Source organism: Gadus morhua, chromosome 14, assembly GCF_902167405.1.
Source record: "Gadus morhua chromosome 14, gadMor3.0, whole genome shotgun sequence".
Lineage (NCBI taxonomy): Eukaryota > Metazoa > Chordata > Actinopteri > Gadiformes > Gadidae > Gadus > Gadus morhua.
The window spans coordinates 26,956,308-26,979,475 of record NC_044061.1 but is presented as its reverse complement, the minus strand read 5'-3'; the positions used below and the strand labels follow the sequence as shown (position 1 = coordinate 26,979,475).

Sequence of the window (23,168 nt, the reverse complement as noted above, 5' to 3'; positions counted from 1 at the left end):
GTGATCGGTTTTTGGCGGTTCCCATAGTTTGAGTTTGTGTTTCTGCAATATGCATAACCAATGCCATCATTCTATCTTCATTCTGTTCTACTCTACGTCTTTACTCTATTGTTGATGTTCTACTCTAGAGCTTTACCCTCTTGTTGATTTTCTACTCTATAGCTTTACGAGCTGGACAGCGACCCCAACAGGAAGGACTTCCTGGATGACCTTTTCACGTTCATGCAGAAAAGAGGTGAGCTCTCTCTCCATAAATACCCCCTGATCGAGCTGCTGCTGATCGATGTATTGAGTATCTGCTTGGATCAATGACCCTGCAACCTTTAGGATCAGGTTTTGACCGCCTGCCCGTTCATCAGTGAGTGTCATTTTGAGAGCTAATGAAATTTCCCATGATGCCATTGGGGCCGATCAGAAAGTGGACTTATGAAATCATTTCTGCTTTTTAACGTACACCATGAAGGGTTTCATACACTCCAGTAACATGGCCCTCGCTGGGTTTGCGATTCAGAACCAACAGCTTCTAATGCTGCTTAAAATGAACAACAAACTACCCTAATGCTGTTTAAACTGACCATTAAACAACACTAAAACAGTTAACACAACTCAACATCCGAACAAAAAAAATTAAAATAAGTGTGTCGTTTTACGGGGTATTTCCTAGAATAAGACAGATTTCCATTTTCATGATTTTCTTATTCAATTTTTTCTTTTTTTAATCAATCAGAATACTAGCTGCGTTTGTTTTCTGCACGTAAAACACGTCCGTCTCATCCCAGCGACCCACACCACATTAACCTGAATCCCTCTTAAGCGCTCAGCGTAATTCTGTGATAGGGTGGAGGTCAGAGGTCACCAGGTGAGGTCTGCCCTGTGATCCGATGAGCTCTTACCAACACTCTAAGGACCATCACCGGGGGTCTACTGGGACCACCACCCCCACTAACACCGCCACTAACACCACGACACCATCACCTGCTGACCGTCAGCGAGCTAATGGGCTCAGAGGTATACGACCTGAGCTCTGGGACACAGGTGGAGGGAAAACCGTCTGCTGCGGAGGTGTGCGCTGGTGTCATCGTGACGTTGCCTCACCTGTGGCTCTGTTCGACCGCGCCCTGACGGCGTGTCGGGCCGCAGGTGTGCACTATATGCTGCTTGTTTGCTGCTGTCACCGAGTGAATACTGATGCAGGGTGTGTCTGTGTGTGTGTGTGTGTGTGTGTGTGTGTAAGCGCGCGCGCGTGTGTGTGTGTGGGAGCAGGTGCGTGCTCGTGCGTGGGTGTGGGAGTGGATGTTCGTGTGGCTGCGGGGAACACGTGTGTGGGAGTGTGTGTGTGTGGGTGGGTGTGTGTGTTTGTGTAGGAGTGTGTGGTTGGTCTGGCTGCGGGTACACGTGTGTGTAGGGGTGCGTGTGTGTGGGGGAGGGTTTGTTTGTGTTTGGACGCTGGATAGATCTGCTGGTCCCCCCCCCCCCCCCCGGACCAGGAGCCGCTGTAGGTGGTCCGGTCGAGGGTCTTGTTTAGCGGTGATGAATGCAGGAGTGTGGGGGGGGGACAGGGCATCTCTCAGGGTCCTGTTAGCATCCGCCGGGGCCCGACCGGGGCGGACCGGGGCGTGGCCCCCCGACCCGGGGGGTCAGGGGGAGATCTGTCTGACGGACAGACAGACGGCAGACAGACGGCAGGCTGTCGGGCTGATGATCACTGAGGGAGGACTCAATACTATCACACTCATAGTTACTTTTATTTCAGCTTTGTTGTAAAATGTGGCCTTAATTATGAATACATATTAATATATATTTATAGGCTATATAAATATATATTTATAAATATAAAAAAGCATTCTGAATTTAAAAGAACATTATTTTTCATTACAATAAATATGTATACATTTTTAAAGTATATATTACAATTGGAGAGTTCATAGATTAAATAATCCAGTTTGTTGCAGATGAATAAGATATTCAAACCACTACAGAATAATGTCATAATACCTGTTCCATACTGGAAATACTAGATACAAACTCAAAGCCAACAGAAGTGCACAAGGAGTTCAGTGAGTTTTGAAATAAATCCCAAATGATGATGGACATTCGGACGTGCATCACTTCTAAGCATCTAGTCTCAAGTTACTGTTTTTACAACAAGACCATTGGTTCAGAAAATGTGATTCTGGCTCCAAGATGGCGGAAATTAACTGACAGAACGTTGCTCTGCGTTGTTGCAGCGATGCTGGCCCAACGGCAGCCTGATAAAGACCCCCGTTCTGAGGTCACTGCTCTCCGCAGGGGGGGGGGGGGGAGATGGAGTGCAGAATAATCACACTAGAGGAAGGAGGGGGGGGGGGGGCGGTAACAATTGAAGCTACTTGAAGCTGTTTCCCCCTCACACACGCAGAGCCGTTTAGCTGACCTCTGTGAGTCCGTGTCGCTCTCTCCATCACGCGGGGGTCTCCTGCCCCCCCCCCCCCCCCCAGTGCTGTCACGGGCCACTTTCCCTGCCACGGTACACAATAAGACGAAGCATCGGATGGTATATATATATATATATGTATATATAAATTCAAACATCGCATCGACCGGCATATCAACACAGAAGTCACGTGATTCTTAAAGAGATAGTGTTCCTATAACACAGAACGAAAACATTTCAATACCACAGTATGGTGAATTATGTCTATAGTCCACCACAAGACTACACTTTGTTGCTCAAATGTAATATTTCACTCCTCCTTGAGCCTCCCGAAATGTCTTTACACTTTGTTGCTCAAACTTAATATAACACTCCTCCTTGAGCCTCCCCAAAGTGTCTTGCGATATTGACATCCTCCCTCCCCCCTGTGGACTGTTTTAGTTGTTTTATTTTTCTTATGTTTGTGTGCATGCTATGTGTGACTGTAGGCTACTGCTGCCTGTCTTGGCCAGGACACTGGAAGAGATGTTTAATCACAATGATGATTATTCTTTTTCAACTAATAGTAGTTGCCTTCCATTTTAAAATGTCAATGCACTTTTCAGCCCTGAATAACGGTGAAAGCTATTTAATAATGGATTTGCATGCATAGTATACTACACTTTCCATTAAAAAATTACCCGTTACCATAAATTGACACATTTTATAATGTAATCAAATGCTCACACACTAGCTGCTTTCAGACACACGTGGAAGTCCTGCTATCTCCTGATGGGCCGTATGTGTGAGCAACATATCCTGGCATTTGTACCCTGAAAATCTCCTGAATAATACTACCCCTGAGGAAGCATTTTCTCTGTAGGAAATGTGAATTACCTTAAATGTGAATGAGGAGTACAAAGTCGGTATTTCATACACCAGTGGGCGTGTTGATGACACTTCTGCATGTCATTGAGTGGCCCCCTAAATGATAATCAGCCTGTTGCCTTTTGTTCGCTGAATGGTTTAAAAAATATTAAAACGTTGGCACTGCTTTTAAGAGTCATTTGTGGTGAACGAATGTTATACGTTATAAAATTATAGGCAAAATGTTATTATATTATGCGCTCAGAAATTTGTTACATTATCGACTGTGGTTTCCATATTATCGCTATGGGTTTAATTACAACTAGAGTGCGCACGAAAACTCTAGTGTATATATATATACTTTGAATTGTAGATGTGTTTAAAGTGGTTACTTTGAATTGAATCAGTGTTTAAATCGATTAAATCAATATTTAAATATGTTTGTAAAATTAATTAAATGTTAAATGCTTTTAAATTGTCTTGTATTTAATAGATGTTTGGATCGACCTGTAAGGCTATTTTACTACACATTTGACAATTCAAATCGTAGATCGTCAATATGTAAACGAGATCTGCCAATCAGCGTCAGACTTAGACCAGAGCTTTGGATCAGTGAGAGACAGCTAGAGCCCCCCCACCCCCCCTTGTATTCTGGGCGCTAAATGTTGTAATGTTCACTGCAAAGCTCTCAGAGTCCAAATGGGGCGAGAGAGAGTTCGAAGAAAGAGAGAGAGAGAAAGGCAGAGAGAGAGAGAGAGAGAGAGCGTGTTGGAAGAGAGAGAGTGTTGGAAGAGAGAGAGAGAAAGGGAGAGAGAGAGAGTGTGTTAGAAGAGAGGGAGTGTGTGTGTTTGAAGAGAGAGAGAGACTTTATGTTGGAAGAGAGAAATAGAGAGAGTGTTGGAAGAGAGAGAGAGTTTATGTTGGAAGAGAGAAAGAGAGTGTGTTGGAAGAGAGAGACTGTATTGGAAGAGAGAGAGAGAGAGAGAGAGAGACAAATGGTGGAACCATTTATTTCCCAGCCCATGGAGCCAGGGGCCTCCTGGCCTTGAGCAGCGGAAGGAAAACTTACAAGGGATCCCCATTTCCTGCCTCTGTGCTTCAAAACAGGCAGACACACACTGGATGTTGTGTGTGTGTGTCTGTGTGTGTGTGTGTGTTTGTGTGTGTGTGTGTGTGTGTGTGTGTGTGTGTGTGTGTGTGTGTGTGTGTGTGTGTGTGTGTGTGTGTGTTAATCGGTTAGGAATTTGGGCAGCTGTGCTAAATAGCGTGTGTGTGAGGGGCCCACTGTAACACAGGGGGGGCAGACGGTTAAGAATAACACAGCCCTCCCCCCCTCGCTGGTTCTCACGCGGCCCACGTAGCTTTGTGACTCTGGCCTGTTGTCCTCTGGTGAAGACGCTCCTCTCACTGCTACCGTAACTACATGGAGCAGAGGCGCAGCCAAAATATGAACTGCATGCAAGTAGCCTAATGCCGTAAATATTGTAGATGTTCAGCAGAGCCTTACACTTCAGGAGGAGTTTAAGTGGAAGGGGTATTATGGTGCTGAGAGAGAGAGAGAGAGAGAGAGAGAGAGAGAGAGAGAGAGAGAGAGAGAGAGAGAGAGAGAGAGAGAGAGAGAGAGATGGGGGAGAGACAGAGAGAGAGAGAGAGAGAGAGAGAGAGAGAGATGGGGGAGGGACAGAGAGACAGAGACAGAGAGCGTATTTAAAGAGAGAGAGTATTTACCGCCTCACAGAGTTCTATGGAGCAGATGTTGATGTTGGTTTGACACCCCTGTCTTGCTGGCTCTGGCAGCGAGGGGGGATGGGAGAGTGAGAGGAGAAGTAAGGGTGTGTGTGGGAGGGCCCCTTGGGGGAGGGGGGGGGGCTGTAATTGAGACAGCTACGGGTGCCTTTGTGGGACAAAAACAAAAGCAGAAGAAGGGGCAGCGATCATCTGTCAGCGTGGCGTGTTCGCCGTGATTAATGAGGGCGACGTGACGGACGCAGGCTGGGACACGCCGGGGAACGGGGGCGCGTGTGTGCGCGTGCGTGTGTGTGTGTGTGTGTGTGTTTGTATAAAAGGCCGTGGCTGTGTGATCCGGCCGATGTGACACCCTGTGGGTGAGGTCCAGTCCGGGCCCCGTGGGTTGGGGCCCCCTCGTGTCAGGTGGACCCCCTGGGGGTCTGGGGGGGGGTCGTCTCTCAGATGGGAGGCTTGATGCTGCGGGGGGGAGGGGGGGGGGGGGGGGGCTGGGGAGGAGTCAGAGGGGAGGGGCTCTTTGATGAAGACGCCACACTTATCTGCTCTGTTGGGCTCGTGTCCCTCTGAGCCTCTGTCTCCTCTTGGGGGGGGGGAGGGGGAGGCTAGAAGGATCTCCTCCAGAACGGTGGTGGTGTTCAACGTGTTTTCACCAATTCAGTTTGGGATTTTCATCGACTGCTCACTGACTGGTTTTCTGCTTTCTCTGACTCTGACTGAGTGCTCTGACTGAACAGTGATCAGACTAACCTGTGCTCTGTGGTGAGTCTGACCAGTGCTCTGACTGACCTGTAGTCTGACTGACTGCTGGTCTGACGACCAGTCCACCCACTGACCAGTGCTCTGACTGACCAGTGCTCTAACTGACCAGTAGTCTGATGACCAGTTCACCCACTGACCAGTGCTCTGACTGACCAGTGCTCTAACTGACCAGTAGTCTGAAGCCCAGTTTACCCACTGACCATTGGTCTGACTGACCAGTGCTCTAACTGACCAGTGCTCTGACTGACCAGTGTTCTGACTGACAATTAGTCTGACTGACTGCTGCTCTGACTGACCAGTGCTCTGACTGACCAGGCCTACTAGACCGGGCGGCGTGGGAACCGTGGCATCAAAGCCCCCCCCCCCCCCCCCCCTCTGTGAGCCAGCGCTCTGTCCGCACCAATTACCCCCTGAATGGGCTCTGGGGGACCGGGATGCATTCTATTACGGCCCCGTAGCAGCCGGCCCTCCGCACACAAGCGGCCCCACAATGGGAACCTTCTGCGGCCCTCCCCTTGTTTACGAGGGCAGTGCCACTTCTGGAAATGACCGCAATCCGTTGGTCGAGAGAAAAGGGCTTGGCTATTAAACCCAGCGAATAATAGAAGGTGTTGTTGAGGTGGCAGCGCCTCTGCAGCAGAGCCAGGCATGTTGGGGATTCAAACCACATTTACCTTAACATGTTCATAGTTCACCTCAACTCTGCACAGCCTCACCCCTTAACCCCCCACCTTCCCCCAAACCCCCCTCTTATGCAGTTAATGTTTGTTGTACGCCCTGGCACTTAAAAAAAGTACTTAGCATCGTGCAGCATCTTATCCCTAGCCATCTCTGTTGTAAACGGGGAACGGGTTTAACCTAGAGATTGTTAGTGCTGGGCACTTGTTGTTTCTCTTTCTCCTGACGAATGTCATTATTGTAAGTCGCTCTGGATAAAAGCGTCTGATAACCGCCCTGAATGTGGGGGTTCAAACTACCAACCTCTAGGCCTCTCTCAATCCCCCCCCCCCCCCCCCCCCCCCCCCCCAGCACTGAAGGTAGAAGAAGCCGGGACAGAACCGGTGTGTTTTCCTGACCGCCCCCCCTCCCCCCTCTGTTTATTGTGCTACAGTTACAACCAGTGAAACCTGAGAGCATTATGGGGGGGGGGGTGCGGGCGGGAGGGCACCGCTCCGGGTGGGGGGGGGCGGGGTATGGTTGGGGTTGGATTAAGGGCCTCCTGTCCTACACAGCATGATTAATGAGCCCCTAAAATGTAGGGGGCCCACCTTGGGCCAGGGCAGCGCTGACGGGCAGCAGGGGGAGGGGGGTAGGAGTGGGGGGGATCGTGGGACGGGGGACAGGGGGGGGGGATGGTCGCGTGTCTAAGAAAGAGGGAGAGAATGAGAGGGTGTACGTTGGAATAACACGGGGGGCTGTGTTGATGGCTGGGGGGTCGTCCATGGAGGCTAGGCCCCAGCTCTGGTGCCCCACAACCTCTCAAATGATCAATCAGAGGCTAGCCCTGCTAACCAGACAGACAGGCAGAGTGCTAACCAGATGCAGGCAGACAGACAGGCAGACACACAGGCAGAGTGCTAATCAGCCAGACAGACGGGCGGACTGGGTATCCAGATGCAGGCAGACAGGCAAGCTAAGTGCTAACAAGACAGACGGACAGATAGGCAGAATGCTAACCAGACAGACAGAAAGGCAGGTAGGCAGGCAGGCAGACGGACCGAAGACCAAACAACTAGACCGAGGGCAGACTGGGAGGCAGACAGACCGGCAGGCAGACAGACAGATTAGGGCTGCTAAAATGAGGTTGAGGAAAGGGTGGGACCCAGAAACACTGCAGCTCTGTAATCATCCAATCCCGACGGACTCCAGGGTTCGGGGGGGGGGGGGGGGCTATTCTTAGCAGAGGCTTTTTCACATTTCACATTTTCTCTCTCTGGCCATCAAAGATGGAGTTGTTGTGTTGATACGTTTGAGGTCTGACATTATCTTCTGCCTCCACGCCGCCACGCCCTCAGCTGGCAAATTACTACCCAGCCTTCAGGGAGGGGCTCACCCACAGCCTCACCCAGCCCCCCCCACCCCATCCCTGTCTCCCAAAACAAAAGGAAATGGTCGTTTTTTCCTGGCGTTTGAGTGAAGGAATTTGGTTATTCCTCCGCTGCCGGGTCCTGCCTTTGTGCCCCCCCCCCCCCCCCCCCCCGGCTTCACAGGAAGTCTTTGCCCACTCCCATCCTCCCGACCCCCCTGTTATTTCCTGCCATCCTCTAGCTCCCTGCCCCCCCCCACTGCTCTGCCTTTGCCCCAGTGGTGTCCGTCTTTAATGGCGACCATACTGCTCGGGGATTTGAGTCGTTAAGCTGCCGAGCTGAGAGATTCCTAATCGCCGGGCTAAGACAGTGAACTAAGCAGCTCCACGCTGATCAGAGAGGAGGGGAGGAGGCACTCTACAGTCCGGTGTCCTCTCCGCGTCTCATGGTCTCTGGTCTCCAGGGCTGCTCTCTTTGTGTGCGCCGGTGGAGGGAGAACATCCCTGAGACCAGACTACTGCTCCTGCTGGACGTGAGCTCAGAGAGAGAGGGGCCCTCGCTCCACGCTGGGAGAGGCACGGCGGGGTGGATCCCAGACAGCCGCCGGTCCTGATGCCGTTCGACCGAGGACGAGGGCGCGATATCAAAACATCGCAGCAACTAAATAAATAGGTGGAAGGAAAAGATGGTCTTCAGAGCAGCAGTCAGAGTTTCCACACGTGACGTGTCCATGACCAGGCCTTCCCAGATGGCTTTCACATCCTCCCTCCCTCTGCCCCCCACCCCCCATCTGTGTCCTAATGAGAAGTGTCCTTCTGGAGTAAATGGACTGCATTTATAACCACACTTGTCTAACCAGTGGCCAATATTGTAAAGTGGCCAAAGCGCTTTACAATATTGCCAAACATTCACCCATTCATGCACACATTCACAAACCGGACGCAGAGTCAACCCTGCAAGATGGCAGCTTTTCGAGACCAGTTAGGTTGAGGTTTCTTGCTCAGGGACACCTCAGGGGACCGAACTAGCAACCTTCTGGTTACCAGTCAACCGGCTCTACCTCCTGAGCCACATGGCGCCTCTGTGTCCCACTGAATTGTGTCCTACTGAAGTGTCGTACTGCAGGGTGTCCTACTGAAGGTTCCTACTGAAGGTTCCTACTGAAGTGTGTCCTACTGCAGGGTGTCCTACTGAAGTGTCGTACTGCAGGGTGTCCTACTGAAGGTTCCTACTGAAGTGTTTCCTACTGCAGGGTGTCTGTCTGAAGTGTGTCTTACTGCGGGGTGCCCTGGGTGCTCTTAATAAGCCACTGTTTTCCCTCCTCCCTCCTGATGGATGGACGGCACGCTATTCTTTATGGCACCCGGAGGAGCTGTGCTGTCACAATAGGCCTCGTGCCGCACCGTCCGAGCTGTGGCTGGCTGGCTGGGCGGCTGGAAGGCTGGCTGGCTGGGGCCCTGAATACAGGAGCCCTGAATGAAGGAGTCTGGCCCTCTGGGAGACAAAGGCCGCAGCCCGCCTCAGAGAAGGTCACCATTGTTATGAGGAGCCCGTGCCAAGAGGAGGATCAGACGTCGTGTCTCTGCTTCAATGGCAGGACGGGCGGGGGTCAAAGGTCGCTGACCAAACCAAGGAACCACGACAAACCTCCGGGATTAGAGTTAGAGGGGGGCCATCCAGTACACACACACACACACACACACACACACACACACACACACACACACACACACACACACACACACACACACACACACACACACACACACACACACACACAGTGAGTTTATCTCCAGCCAGCTGATGTCTCTGTATTGATCTCTGCTGGGGCTCAACACATGGAGCTGGGCGGCTGATGGCTTTATCTGTCAATCCCCCGTGCATTGATTGAGACATTTATCTGCGTTATAAAACAGAGTGGGGGGAGGGTCCCCGCGGAAGCCTCAGCCAATGGGGCCGAGGCTTCCACGGGGAACCTGCCCGCAGTAAAAGCTCCCGTTTCAACCCTGTATCACTCACGGCCACCGTCTCCACATGGACTCTCCGCATATTTAGATTTCACCTCCATCGTCTTTTGATTCTGTCTGTCTATACCTCCCCCCCCCCCCCCCCAATCAGGTTACACTACATTGGTGAGATATCGCCGGGCTTAACACCATCTACAGGTCCACGTCCCGCTCCCCTCCCCCGTCCGTAGGGCCGTCTTATGACGACAAGCTTACTGCACGTTGCTTCAGCGCAGGAATCTCACGTGGACACACGTCTCCCCCCCCCTCCCCATGATGACGGCCGGCCATTGTAATGTTTTCGGCAACAAAAGGACATTCTTCACATTGCTGTAAAGATCAGAGTGTAGTGTAGCGTTTATGAGCCGGGAGATCGGGTTGCTCTCTCATTTAATCTTCCAGCGGGCCGGCCCTGAAACCTGAATGTGGAGTAGAGGCCGGCCGTCCTGATTGGCTGGAGACGTTTGGTGTTGTTGACTGAGGAGTCCGCTGGAAACAGAGACGGGGGAGCTGAGATGTGCCGTCGCAAATAGATTGAGGACCAGGACGACAGGTTTTACTCCTGTAGGTATTAAGGGCAGAAGCCATGAAATACTTCGCATTGAGGCAACTATGCAATCGATTGGATGATTGCATTTTGACAAGAAAATACCTGAAATTGAAATAGAAATAATTATGGAAGAGAAAGAAATTACCCAATCAACTGACATGACTAAAATAAATGGATCTTTTGACACCTAATCTTTGTCGTATTCGAGGCATCAGCAAAATGACTCAACCCTACTTGGCACAGTCAAAGAGGTGTTCAGTTTAGTACATGGATCATGACAGGGTGAGGGTTCAGCAGATCACCACCCATGACCTGTGCACCACCGCAGTCCACCACCGCCACACGGGTCAGGGAAACGCAGTGTTTTGTTGACGGCACATCCAAGATGGTGGACGAGAGTACTCATCCTTAATGATGAATGTTGATGAGTATTGGTGTTGATATCAGTACTACATGTAATTGTACGTTTCGGAGATATCATATTCATCTGGTTCCGTGCCAGTCATATGAAACATAACCGCTGGGAATACTTCTTCCTCTTTGTATTTACAAAGAGGAACCTGCCACCTGCTGTAGCGGAGGATGAAGAACAGTATCAGTATGAAGAGCAGGACCCTGAGAGCAGTATCAGCATCAGGACTCTGGCCCAGGGTCCTGACTGGATCTGGTCCAGGGTCCTGCGCGGTCTGGCCGGGTGAGGATCCAGCCTAATGTCTGGTCCCACCAATCAGGCTGTTTGCGGCCTCACATACCTCCCGTTGGGGTAATGTCCCGATAAGTTCAGGGTGGCAGTGTGGAGGCTATAGATAGACGGGGAGATAGGGGTGGGGAAGGGATGGAGAGCGGAGCTGAGAGTGACAGATCGATGATTGATTGCATCCAGCATAGCAGAGAGGAGTATAAATTGAGCTTGCAGGGGTGGGGGTGGGGATTTTGCAATTTGACCTATTGCCAATCTCTGCAATGTAGTAGCGCGAGATAGAGCGCCGGGGTTAGGCAGCCTGGCTCCGTCCAGCTGTCCACCTGTCTGTCCCTCCGTCTCCCTGTCACCTCCCTCGGTTTCTGGGTTGATTACGGACCAGTCCGCAGGTCCCTGCATCATCAGGCCTCCAGGGATCAGGAAGCTTGGGTTACATCTGCCTCTTCGTACTGTCCAACGCACACACACACACACGCACGCACGCACGCACGTATATACATACACACACACACGCACACACACACGCACACGCGCACACACACACACACACACACACACACACACACACACACACACACACACACACACACAGACCTTTCCCTTGATCTATTTCACCTGGTGAAATGGATGAAGGGGATCCTCATGACCCTCAAGATGTTTCATGTTTCTCTCTATCTCTCCTGTCTCTCTCTCTCTCTCTCTCTCTCTCTCTCTCTCTCTCTCTCTCTCTCTCTCTCTCTCTCTCTCTCTCTCCCTCTCTCTCTCTGTCTGTATCAGGACGATTCACTGCCCCTAACTTCCTTGAACCAGCCACCCACCCACAGAGTACTTAATGCTTTTCTCCCCTGCCTCCCGGTAGCGGGTTAACGTTACGAGGGTGTCATGATCCTCACTGTATTTCCTTACTGTGAAATGAACTGCATTCGCGCTGAAGTTTTGGTCCCGTGCCAAATTGTCCTCGGTGTTCCCCCAGCGCTGGGCGGAGGGACGGCTCCTGCACCTCGCCCGCCCAGCGGCGCTCATAACTCTCTCCTAACAGCACAGCTCTCGCTGGAACTTCAACTGACAGCCACAATGTTAGATTTCCTTTCCTTCACTCTCTCTGAGCTTCCTACGGTCGGCTCTCGAGGAAAAGAGGGATAAGGAGAGAGGACTGGAGTCAGGCTCCACGGTACGGGTTCCATTTCTTGGGGGGCGTTTCATTACCGGATGTTCCTTTGCTCATGGGCTGTGACTCGGTACTGCATTGGTGATACTGATCAGTGATATAGATCAATAACACATTGATATCTCGGTAAACATAAACTAGTCACCATTGCCAATATGGACCTATTACCATGTAGCCTGGCTCCGCCCGCCTAAGTACTTCCGCTCAATTTGAATTTCCCTTCAGTACTAGGTCTGGACCTGCTGTATGTAATTTGGTTTTCTGGGGCCGCCACAGCGGCGCCCAATCAGCGAACAGAGGGCGTGTCTGAGAACCATGAAGATGGCGTGTTGTCAACGATTAGACCCAGCTTCGAAAGTTGACTGCATACATCATCTCTGGCCTTACTATAAAATATTGATTTACAATGTGCAATTTTTCCCTGATAAATTAAATTCGACAAACAAAATCTGCAGCTGTCGTTGACTGACATTTTCGTGCAGACGCGCAAGGTGTTTGGTTTGTGTACACCCTGCGCGTGATTCCCGGCGCATGACATACGTCACAACCAAACGTTAGCGATTGGTTATGGCAGATCCAGAGTGGCACTGGGCAGATCCAATCATTTTAAACTTCAACAGACACCCGCCTCCAAGTGAGTTACCGTTTGTCAATTGATTAGGTCCAGACTCTCTGTACAAATGAAATGAAATGAAGTGAAGTACGAGAGTCTGGTAGAACCAGGCTAATTATCATGAGGACATCCTATGAAATCGTTAATTGTATATATTTATTATTAAACAGAAAACATGGCAATCAACAGAAATCTAGAAACATCAGAGAACCTCCGGCCCGCCATGGGAGTTTGGTTAACAGCACCCCTTCTCCCCCTTTCCTCCCCCTTCCTCCCCCTTCCCTCCATGCAGTGCCCTCCCCCCGGCTCCCCCCCTCCCCCCCGCATCTCCCTATAAAGAATTAGTATTGGCTGCGTCCGGGACAGTGATACCTGCGGGTGTAGAGTTACCTGGTCCCCGTCCGGAGGTGGGGGCTGGGCTCGGTCGTAGCGTAGGGGGACCATGTCAGGCAGGGGGGGGGGGGGCACGCTACTGTGGCTCTTTTTGTGGGGCTCTTCTTTATTTTCCTGTGGTGGTATTTTAATATTAAAGATTGGGGGGTCGGGGGGCGGGGGTGTAAACCAGCAGCCAGCGACGTTAAACAAACACAGACCCACCAACACACTTTCTGTTTCTCCCTCGGTCTGTCCTTCAGTCTATCAGTCCCTCACTCTGTCTGTGCTGCAATCAGTCTGTCCCTTACTCTGTCTATCTGTCTTTCTATTTCCTCTGCATTCATCTCTATGCGTGGTTATATGAAGCTATGTATTTGACATTCTCTCTCTGTCTCTGTCTCTGTCTCTCTCTGTCTCTGTCTCTGTCTCTGTCTCTCTCTGTCTCTGTCTCTGTCTCTCTCTCTCTCTCTCTCTCTCTCTCTCTCTCTCTCTCTCTCTCTCTCTCTCTCTCTCTCTCTCTCTCTCTCTCTCTCTCTGTCTCCTCCCTTTGTTTTCTGGGTCTGAGGTGATCTGGGGGGGGGGGCTCTTGTTGAACAGGCCTTGTTGGGGCTTTTATCCACTCTAAAGTTGGTGTAGTGGTGGGGGGTTGGGGGAGGGTAGGGGAAGGAAGAGGAGGGGGACAGGGGGCGGGGGGGGGGGGGGGGTTGAATGGGTTCAGACACAGCCAGGGGGCATGGGGGTGTTCGTGTTGGCTGACACCTTCCTTAAAGCTGTAATCCCCCCCCCCCCCAATACACACACACACACACACAAACACACCCACACACACACACACACACACAACCCTGTTATGATGTTATGTGTACACCTGGCCACCTGCGGTAAACACGCTAACACATGCGTGCTATCTTTAACCTCTCTCACCTATTTCCACCGTCCGCCCTTCTCCAAGTTGCCCCCCTGACCATTCTGACTCTCTCTCCTTTGTTCGCCCATGACCATTCTGAGACTCTCTCTCCCTCTCTGGCCCTGGCCTTGCGTCCCATCGTCCAGCTGCCGCGGCCTCAGTGTTGGTTACACGCCGCGTGTAGCAGGGAGCGAGCCGCACTTCCGACATTTCTAAGATTACAGCACAACGTAAGGTAACACACAAAGTAATGAAGGCAACAGGAGCCTCTCATTCCCTCTCTCTCTCTCTCTCTCTCTCTCTTTCCCTCTCTCTATACACCTCCTCCCCCCTCTCTCTCTCCCCCCCTCTCTCTCTCTCTCTCTCTCTCTCTCTACACCTCCTCCCTCTCTCTCTCTCTCCCCCCTCTCTCTCTACACCTCCTCCCCCCTCTCGCTCTCTCTCTCTCTCTTGCCCTCTCTCTATACACCTCTTCCCTCCCCTCTCTCTCCCTCTCTCTCTCTCCCCCCTCTCGCTCTCTGCCTCTCTCTGTCTCCCCCCTCTCTCTCTCTCTCACCCTCTCTCTCTACACCTCCTCCCCCCTCTCCCCTCCTCTCTCTCTCTCTCTACACCTCCTCCCCCCTCTCTCTCTCTCTCTCGCCCTCTCTCTCTACACCTCCTCCCTCCCCTCTCTCTCTTGCCCTCTCTCTACACCTCCTCCCCCCTCTCTCTCTCTCTCTCTCTCTCACCCTCTCTCTCTACACGTCCTTCCCCCCTCTCTCTCTCTCTCTCTCGCCCTCTCTCTCTACACGTCCTCCCTCCCCTCTCTCTCCAGCTCCAGTGCTGGGAGGATGTTGGTGTAACGCCACACCGTCCGCGACGCCGTGAGGAGCTTGGCCGCGGGACGCTGTCACTAGCCCTTTAATTATTTACGTCCTGTCCGTACGCAGCCTCTGATATTTAATTCATCACAGGGGCGCCGGGACCCGGGTCGCCATTGATTTATGACGGAACCCTACGATGCAAACAGCTGTTTCCCGCTTAAAATAGGTCAGAGGTCAGATGACATTTTCAGATGTTGAGCCGCAAAACATCCCAGAAGCTGGGATCTGTATTTCTTTCGTCTTCTGTTTTCTCCCCCCTGCCTGTTATTCTTTTTTCTCTCTCTCTTTCTCTCTCTCTCTCTCTCGCCTCTCCCTCTCTCTCTGTCCCTCTCTCTCTCTGTCTCTCTCTCTGTACCTCTGTCTCTCTCCCAATTAAATTAAATTTAAAAAAGCTTTATTGGCATAAGAAACAAACATTTACATTGCCAGAGCAGGGGAACAATAAAGAGGTCAAAGTATAAAACGTATATAAGTATATCAAAGTGTATCTCTCTCGGTCTTTCTCTCTTACACACACACACACGCACACGCACACGCACACACACACACACACACAGTTCAGGGCTAGCGCAACAGGCTATCTGCAGGCTAGCCGGGTTTGGTAGCTGCTCCTCTCTGCTACTGGTTCCCCTCTGGCCCTGTGCTCCTCCTGTGGGGAGACGGGGGCTCAAGATGGGAGTCAGAGGAAGGGCTTAGGGCGTGGCCCCGGGCCCCGGGCCCCTCGGCCACGGCACTTCCCACCCCAGTCACCTCTGACCCCTGCTGCCATTAATCACTCTGCTCCTGATGGCCCAGTCCCAGGGGGAAAATCAGTCCGGGGCAAAGGATGATGGGAGGTGAAGCCTGCAGCCAATTACAGATTGGCTCAGTGTGGCTGGGTGAGCCAATCACAGTCCGGCGGAGAGTCCCAGCGGCCAATAGGGTTGCGTGGCGGGGGCCCCTGTGACCCTGATACAGTGAATGCTGGGATTGTGCTCCCGAGGCGGCGGCACCCAGCCGGTACATTGTTGAGCTGTGATCCCTCCGCTCCGCACCGCACCGCGCTGATGATCGGCCTCACGGCAGCGAACGCATCGGGCTCCACGGTGCACGGAGGGAGCTCCACGCCGGACGGGGAGCGGCGTTGGACACTAGGTCGTTGAGAGGCAGGGAGACGGGTTGAGAGCTGTGTCCCCACAGGAGGATGTGTTGAGGCCAGGGGCCTCTGCTGGTTATGATCAAAGGGTTTCTCCCTCCTCCAAGCGGCCCATTAAGCTGCTTAGAGCTGATGTCCAGAGGGCTTGGATCCAAGCAGATGTTGGGCTCCAAAGGCCGGCCGCTTGTTGTGCTGCCCAAATTAAGGAGCCCCGCGGTCCGAGTGTGGCTAATGGGATCTTGCTCAATTAGGCCGTTATTAAAGGTGCTTTCCCAGAGTGCTCGTTACAGAGCGCAAACTGAGCTGGAACGGAGGATTTAGCCGCTGGTCATGAAATAAACATGCACAGTTAGAGGTTCTGAATCCTTCTCCGATCTTCGTCATTTTAACGCTCGCTGTGTGTCTGCGTACCGCGGTCAGCGTCTCTGCTGACATATGGTATTATTTGATCGTATGCATCGTTGTTGTTCTGAAACCATCCATGCACCCCCCCCCCCCCCCCCCCCCCCCCCCCCGGTGGAGGACGGCAGGACTGTTCACGTTGAATTAGCCGTTCATTGATACGAGGTGAACTCAGTCACGGCCGTGAATTAACTTCCTAACGGCCCGCCTGTCACCGGTCGCTCCCATTGTGTCTCATTTGTTTTGCCCTCATTGTCCGGGGGGGGGGCGCTGTGAAAACATGGCTTCCTGCTGACCTGCACTTTAATTCACACATCAATAACCCCCAGCCGACCCCTGACCCCTGCCGTTGTACTGATTGTTTGATGCAGGATTGATGGTCGGCGCCGCATTAAATAACTCACAGGCCGACGGTCCGGGCGGCTCTGATGTGAACACCGTCTCTGTAACCCCCCCCCACGCCCCCCCCCCCCCCCCCCCCCGGTGGTGCTCGCGGGGTGGCGATGTCCCCCGCCAAGGGTCAAATGATAAGGAGAATAACATCATGACTCTGGTCCGTCCTTGATTCAGCCTCCCCCTCCTCCCTCTCCCCTCCCCTTCTCCCTCTCTCCTGCTGGCCTCCTCCCCTCCTCTCCCCTCCTCCCTCTCTCCTCTCCCCTCCTCCCCTCTCAGATGGTCGTGTCTGTTTATACACTTTAATCCAGAAAGCTGTAGAGGCAGCCGCCATCTTGGCCCCGGCTCCTTTTTGTTTGGCGGAGCGTTAATTGGCTCTGGAGATAAGATGGCCCAGTTTGTAGAAGGGCTTTGTCATGGGGCTGGATGGGCTTAACCTCTTCACCTGCAATGTTGTCCAGCTCACTGGCACAGTGAACACTAAGTTAAACATCCTGTTGTCAGCAGCTCCCTTGACACCACTAATTACTGTCATTATCAGCATTATGAAGATAGCGTTTTTGATGTAGGATTTAAATCATGAATGTAAGCAGAATGGTTCCAGTTGTGGCTCAAAGGTCCCTCCGCAGAGGAAACCAACCCCCCCTCAGCCTGATTGCAGCGCGCCCGACCTTTCGATACGATATGAAGATGAACCGCTGGTGTTGCCATATCTCCCCCTCTTCAGCTGTCTCCACAACGGGACCCCCACCCAGGCCCACGCTGCCCTATCTCTCTGTCTCACTCCCTCTCTCACTCTCTCTCTCCAGGGTCTCAGCCCCTCTCCCCTCTGCAGAATTAGGGGGTATCAGCTCTCTGTGCACCCCTCTTTGCCCCCCTCCCCCCTCCCCCCCGGGCCGTTGGAGCAGGTCCGGTCATGTGCTTCCATGTTGCTAACTTAAGACGCTGAATTGGGGCTAATCTCCATCACATCTCTGGATCCACGGGGCGATTAATGGGTCCTATTCCCGGCGGCAGCAGCCTGCGGGCCCGCGGATCTCTGGGCTTTAAACTTCAGCACCAATCGGCCGAATCCTGCTGGCCGGCTGCCCGCCCACTGCGTGTGGATTGGCTCCAAGCAGAATCCCCTAAATGAGCTTTATTATAGCAGGATAGAATGAATACCCCCACCCGGCCCCTACCCGCCTGCAGCTTAGTGGATCTCCACCCCCACGCCCCCCCCCACCCACTTAGTCTCCCTTAGCGGCAGCATTGCACATTGTACCTTTTGATTCACGCATGCACACGCACACATACACACACACACACACACACACACACACACACACACACACACACACACACACACACACACACACACACACACACACACACACACACCTCCACGCGCAGCTTGCTCGCTCTGCTGCAGATAAGCCTTTGACGAGATGAATGCATCTGTATCAAAAGTCTGGAGTCTTTCCTTTTTGTGTCGCTGCCCAATCCCATGTTCCAGGTCAAGCCTTAACCTGGGCTAATATCTTACCAGACCAATTTAGCAGGGCTGGCCAAGGCTGGGATGGGGCTTGGTCGGGGCTGGCCTTGGCCGGGCTATACTGGACTTGCTCTGGGCTGAGCCGGAGGTGGCCTGGGTCGGAGCCGGGGCTGGCCTGGGTCGGAACTGGTCCGGGTGCTAGGGGCTAGCCTGGGTCTGGGCCGGGCTGGTCGGGGCTAATCTGGGGCTTGGTCGGGACTGGTCCGAGGCTTGGCGGTACCAGCTCCTCCACATCGTTCATAATAAGGGTCCCAGGACCGCCAGAGGAGTTTTTAGAAGCTAAATGAATGATGAGCTCTTCTGGAGGAGCCTTTATGAGCGGCTGGGAGTGCGCTCATCAGCACTCCCGCCGTCTGCGTGGGCCACATGTTCCGTCGTTATCTGCGTCTCGTGGCGGCGGGCGGGGGAGGAATGCTGGGAGAGGCTCTTTCCACCGGGCCTCCAGCATAGCAGGCCTCCCAGTTATTTGTATATACGTATATATACATATGGCCTATATATATGTATATATATATAAATATATATATATATACATATATTTATGTGTATATATATATACAGCCCATATGGCCTGTATATACATATATATATATGTAATATGTGTATGTCTATACATAAGTACGTGTGGATATATATATGTACGATATGTATGCTTTTCACCCAGACCCAAAAGCATATATTTATGTTTTTTTCTCTCTCTCTCTCTCTCTCTCTCTCTCTCTCTCTCTCTCTCTCTCTCTCTCTCCCAGGAACCCCAGTGAACCGTATCCCCATCATGGCCAAGCAGGTGCTGGACCTGTACAAGCTGTACAAGCTGGTGACGGAGAAGGGCGGCCTGGTGGAGGTGATCAACAAAAAGATCTGGAGGGAGATCACCAAGGGGCTGAACCTACCCACCTCCATCACCAGCGCCGCCTTCACCCTGCGCACACAGTGAGTGTGTCTGTGTGTCTGTGTATGTGCATGTGTGTGTGTCTGTGCCTGTGTCGTGTCTGTTCCTGTGTGTGTGTGTGTCTGTGTGTGTGCGTGTGTCTTTATTTCTGTGTGTGTGTGTGTGTATATGTGTGTGTGTCGCTATGTATTTTTTTGTGTGTGTCTGTTCCTGTTTATCTGTGTGTGTGTGTGTGTGTGCGTGTGTCTGTCTGTCTGTGTGTATGTCAGTGTGTTTGTCTACGTGTATGTGTGTGTGTCTGTGCCTCTGTCGTATCTGTTCCTCTGTGTGTGTGTGTGTGTCTTCATTTCTGTGTCAGTGTGTGTACATATGTGTGTGTGTCGCTATGTATATTTTTGTGTGTGTCTGTGTCGTGTCTGTCCCTGTCTGTATGTCTGTGTCATGTCTGTTCCTGTTCGTCTCTGTGTGTGTGTGTGTGTGTGGGTGTGGGTGTGTGTGTGTGTGTGTGTATGTGTTCGCTTGCTTCCTGCCATTCATTATCAACTCCAGGATTATATCTCTCCATCTCTTGCATAACGTACTGTACGGTGGCCACTGATTCCATCGATTTATTGATGCTATAAGGGTCAGAGTTCACAATGGCTGAGGTGGGCTTTGAAGACTGCTATCAACATGGGCTCCCTCTCTCCTTTTCTCTCTCTCTCTCTCTCTCTCTCTCTCTCTCTCTCTCTCTCTCTCTCTCTCTCTCTCTCTCTCCATCCGGTCTGACAGCGGAGTGCACTAATGAACCGTTATGTATTTTTAATGTAGGCTCTGAAGCGACTCCGTCTTACCTAATGGACCCGGCCCCCCCACCTCATTGATCCCGGCACTGATTACAAACATTATAAACTCCATTATCTGTTGTTCTGTCTTCTGAACGTGGAAAAACCTGACACACCAGGGACATTGCGTCCCGCTTCAGAAACCGTTCTGCGTGTCTAGATGTTAGCGCTTCAAGGACGACGACATGTTGGGATTCTCCATGGCGTATTCTCTCCGCATTAGTCGTGTTTTTGTTTTAACACCAAAAATATCCCTTTGCTATAATAATAGTAAGCGTTACAAACAGAATCGGACAGAAAGTGTCACTTCTATTCTGCCCATTTAGACACCAGCTGTGTATTAGAGATACAGTAGATACAGCCTATTATCTGTTCTCATAACAAGCAAACCGTAGACTGGAAGAGGATCCTATTGCTTGTAGCCTCTGGAAACCAAAGGCGTTACCTTCACAGCAGGGTTAGCAACACTGCTAGGTTAGGGTGAGTTAGGGGTTTTAAGCACTGCTAGGTTATTGTTTGTGTTAGTAGCACTGCAAGGTTGGGGTTAGTAGGGTTAGTAGCACTGCTAGGTTAGGGTTAGTAACACTGCTAGTTTAGGATTAGTAGCACTGCCATCGTTGGGTTAGTAGGGTTAGTAGCACTGCTAGGTTAGGGTTAGTAGCACTGTCAGGTTAGGGTTAGTAGCACTGTCAGGTTACGGTTTCTTCAGTCATACGTGAACCGCATCGCCGTCCGTACCGCTTCTGGTCTGTACCAGTTTTATTTACCTGCTGTGACTCCCCTTTAAGATACGAGATGAGGTACCTATGGCGGGACCAGTGTTATTGACCTGGTTCTCTGCCCCCTCCAGGTACATGAAGTACCTGTACCCGTACGAGTGCGAGCGGAAGGGCCTGAGCTCCCCAGGAGAGCTGCAGGCGGCCATCGACAGCAACCGGCGCGAGGGCCGGCGCCCAAGCTACAGCAGCAGCCTGTTCCGCTTCTCGCCCTCCCCCAGCACCGCCCCCCACATCCTCTCCGGTCCCAAGATGCACTTGTCGGCCCTGGGCATCGGGGCCTCGGGGGCCCTCAATGGCCTGCAGTCCTCCGCGGGCCCCTCCCTCAAGAAAGGTAAGCCTCTGGAGACCACGCCCCCGTCTGGGTCGAGAGGAACGCGCAGACACGTGGAGGATGTGGTGTGAAGGGAATGCGGCCCTCGTCTTTAAGCCCGAAAGAAGCGGCTACTGGGGACGCCATTCAGAGACGCACCCTGCTAGAGGAGGACGTCTTTCAGATGCGCACAGTCTCTGAATGGTAGGACAGGACGCCATTCAGGGACGCACCGTGGCTTATGGGAATGGCATCCCCAGTAGCTGCGGTGCGTCTCTGAATGGTGTCCCAAGTAGCTGCGGATCGTCTCTGAATGGCATCCCCCTCCTCTGAATGGCGTCGACCTGGTCTGGAGTATCGCTCAAACGTGTGGAGGGCGGGGTTGGTAGATGACGCGGGGGATTGTTCCACTGGGCTTGCCGTAGGTGTTGCTGGTCTGTGGTGGTGGTATGGGGTACGACTTAATGAGGGACTGGAAAAAGTGTGGCCAGTGTTCCCCCGGACAAACACATTCCAGAGGAAAGGCTGTTTGTGTGTTTTATGAGGTCTCTGGCCTTTTATCAGGACCAATTGGGCCAAAACGTTTAAAGGCTCCAGCTCCCAGGGCTCTGGCCAGTGGCTGGCGGGAGGGGCATGTTCGCTTTATTAGCAGGGACGCATTAATGTAGGAGTAGCGCCCTCTGTCTTCATTAGAGAGAACTACAACCAGCCACTCTTAATGGGGACATATTATGAAAACAACACTTTTCCTGGGATTTGGGGGGATGTTTTGGGTCTCTGGTGCTCCAACATGCATACAAACTTTGAGAAAAGTCTGTAGATGCTTTTTTTGAGTGAGATATTCATTTCTGAGAGTACCCAGCTTACAGTTACCAAACGAGCGTGGAAGGAAGGGAGCACACTTGAATATTACCTCCCACTTCCCCACTCCCCTCCAATCAGAGCATAGCTACGATTTTGTGGACAAGCGGACGAGCAGTTCCGGCGGGGGGAACTCGGCGGCAGCTCAGCTCCGGGAGTACAATCTCTTTCTCTGCCGGACTGCTTCAGCGGCAGAATATTCGGCGGCAGTCCGGAGGAGGAGACATGGAGGAGAAAGGGATTGTACTCCCGGGGCTGAGCTGCCGGACTGCCGGCGAGCTACGTCCGCCGTCGAAGCCGTCTGGCCGCCGCCGAAGCCGTCCAGCCACCGCCAAAGCTTCGGCGGTGTACTCCGGGAGCTGAACTGCTGCCGAAGCGGCATTCCGGCAGCTCGAGTCCCGGAGTACAATCCCTTTCACCTCCATGTCACGGTTCATGGACATCAGAGAGTCAAGGCCAAAGTACCTTTCCCCAAATTCTTCTCAACCATGGCCGAGATATCCCCCACTACGAGTCTTTACTTGTTGTGGAAGTAACAGAGACGTCAGACGCAGTCTTTATGATTCATAATATCATCCGAGGCGCACATAGCTTTTGGCCGTGATATTAGATATATTATATGAATACCCAAACATATTATTATACTATATTATATTATATAGATAAAGAGCTCCAGGAGTCCGCAGACGGCAACAATCCCTTCTCCTCCATGCTGTGGTTCAGTCTGACAGCTCATTGGTCAAAGGGCAGCAGATCATTTGCATTAAAGCTACAGACACCAGAAACAGCGCATTCTGAAGGGACTGAAACAGAGGGGAAAAGCGGTAGGGGAGATTTTTTTTCCTAAACGCTATTTCAAGCAAACAGCTTCAAAAACATGTTTTCTGGAACTCAAATACTATGTTTATTTGTTGGGAAAACACCATAATATGTCTCCTTTAAGTTATTAACTTGGTCCAGCGTTTATTTTCTGCACTGATCTCAAAGTTGCATGTGCAAAAAGGTGATTTGAAATATGTTCTGAAACTGTTTGTCAATCTGTGGTATGCGCGGGTACAGCAAGTG

At 51.9% G+C, this 23,168-nt stretch overlaps 1 protein-coding gene across 4 annotated transcripts in view; it reads left to right on the top strand.

Moving 5' to 3' along the window:
- The window catches only part of LOC115558176 (AT-rich interactive domain-containing protein 3B), a 54,874-nt gene that overhangs the window by 27,681 nt on the left and 4,025 nt on the right, over positions 1-23,168 (top strand). For all 4 annotated transcript variants that reach the window (XM_030376053.1, XM_030376056.1, XM_030376055.1 and 1 more), the window contains exons 4-6: positions 163-235; positions 19,187-19,370; positions 21,004-21,263. In XM_030376053.1, the coding sequence (XP_030231913.1) occupies positions 163-235; positions 19,187-19,370; positions 21,004-21,263 (517 nt within the window). The remainder of the gene's footprint in view (positions 1-162; positions 236-19,186; positions 19,371-21,003; positions 21,264-23,168) is intronic.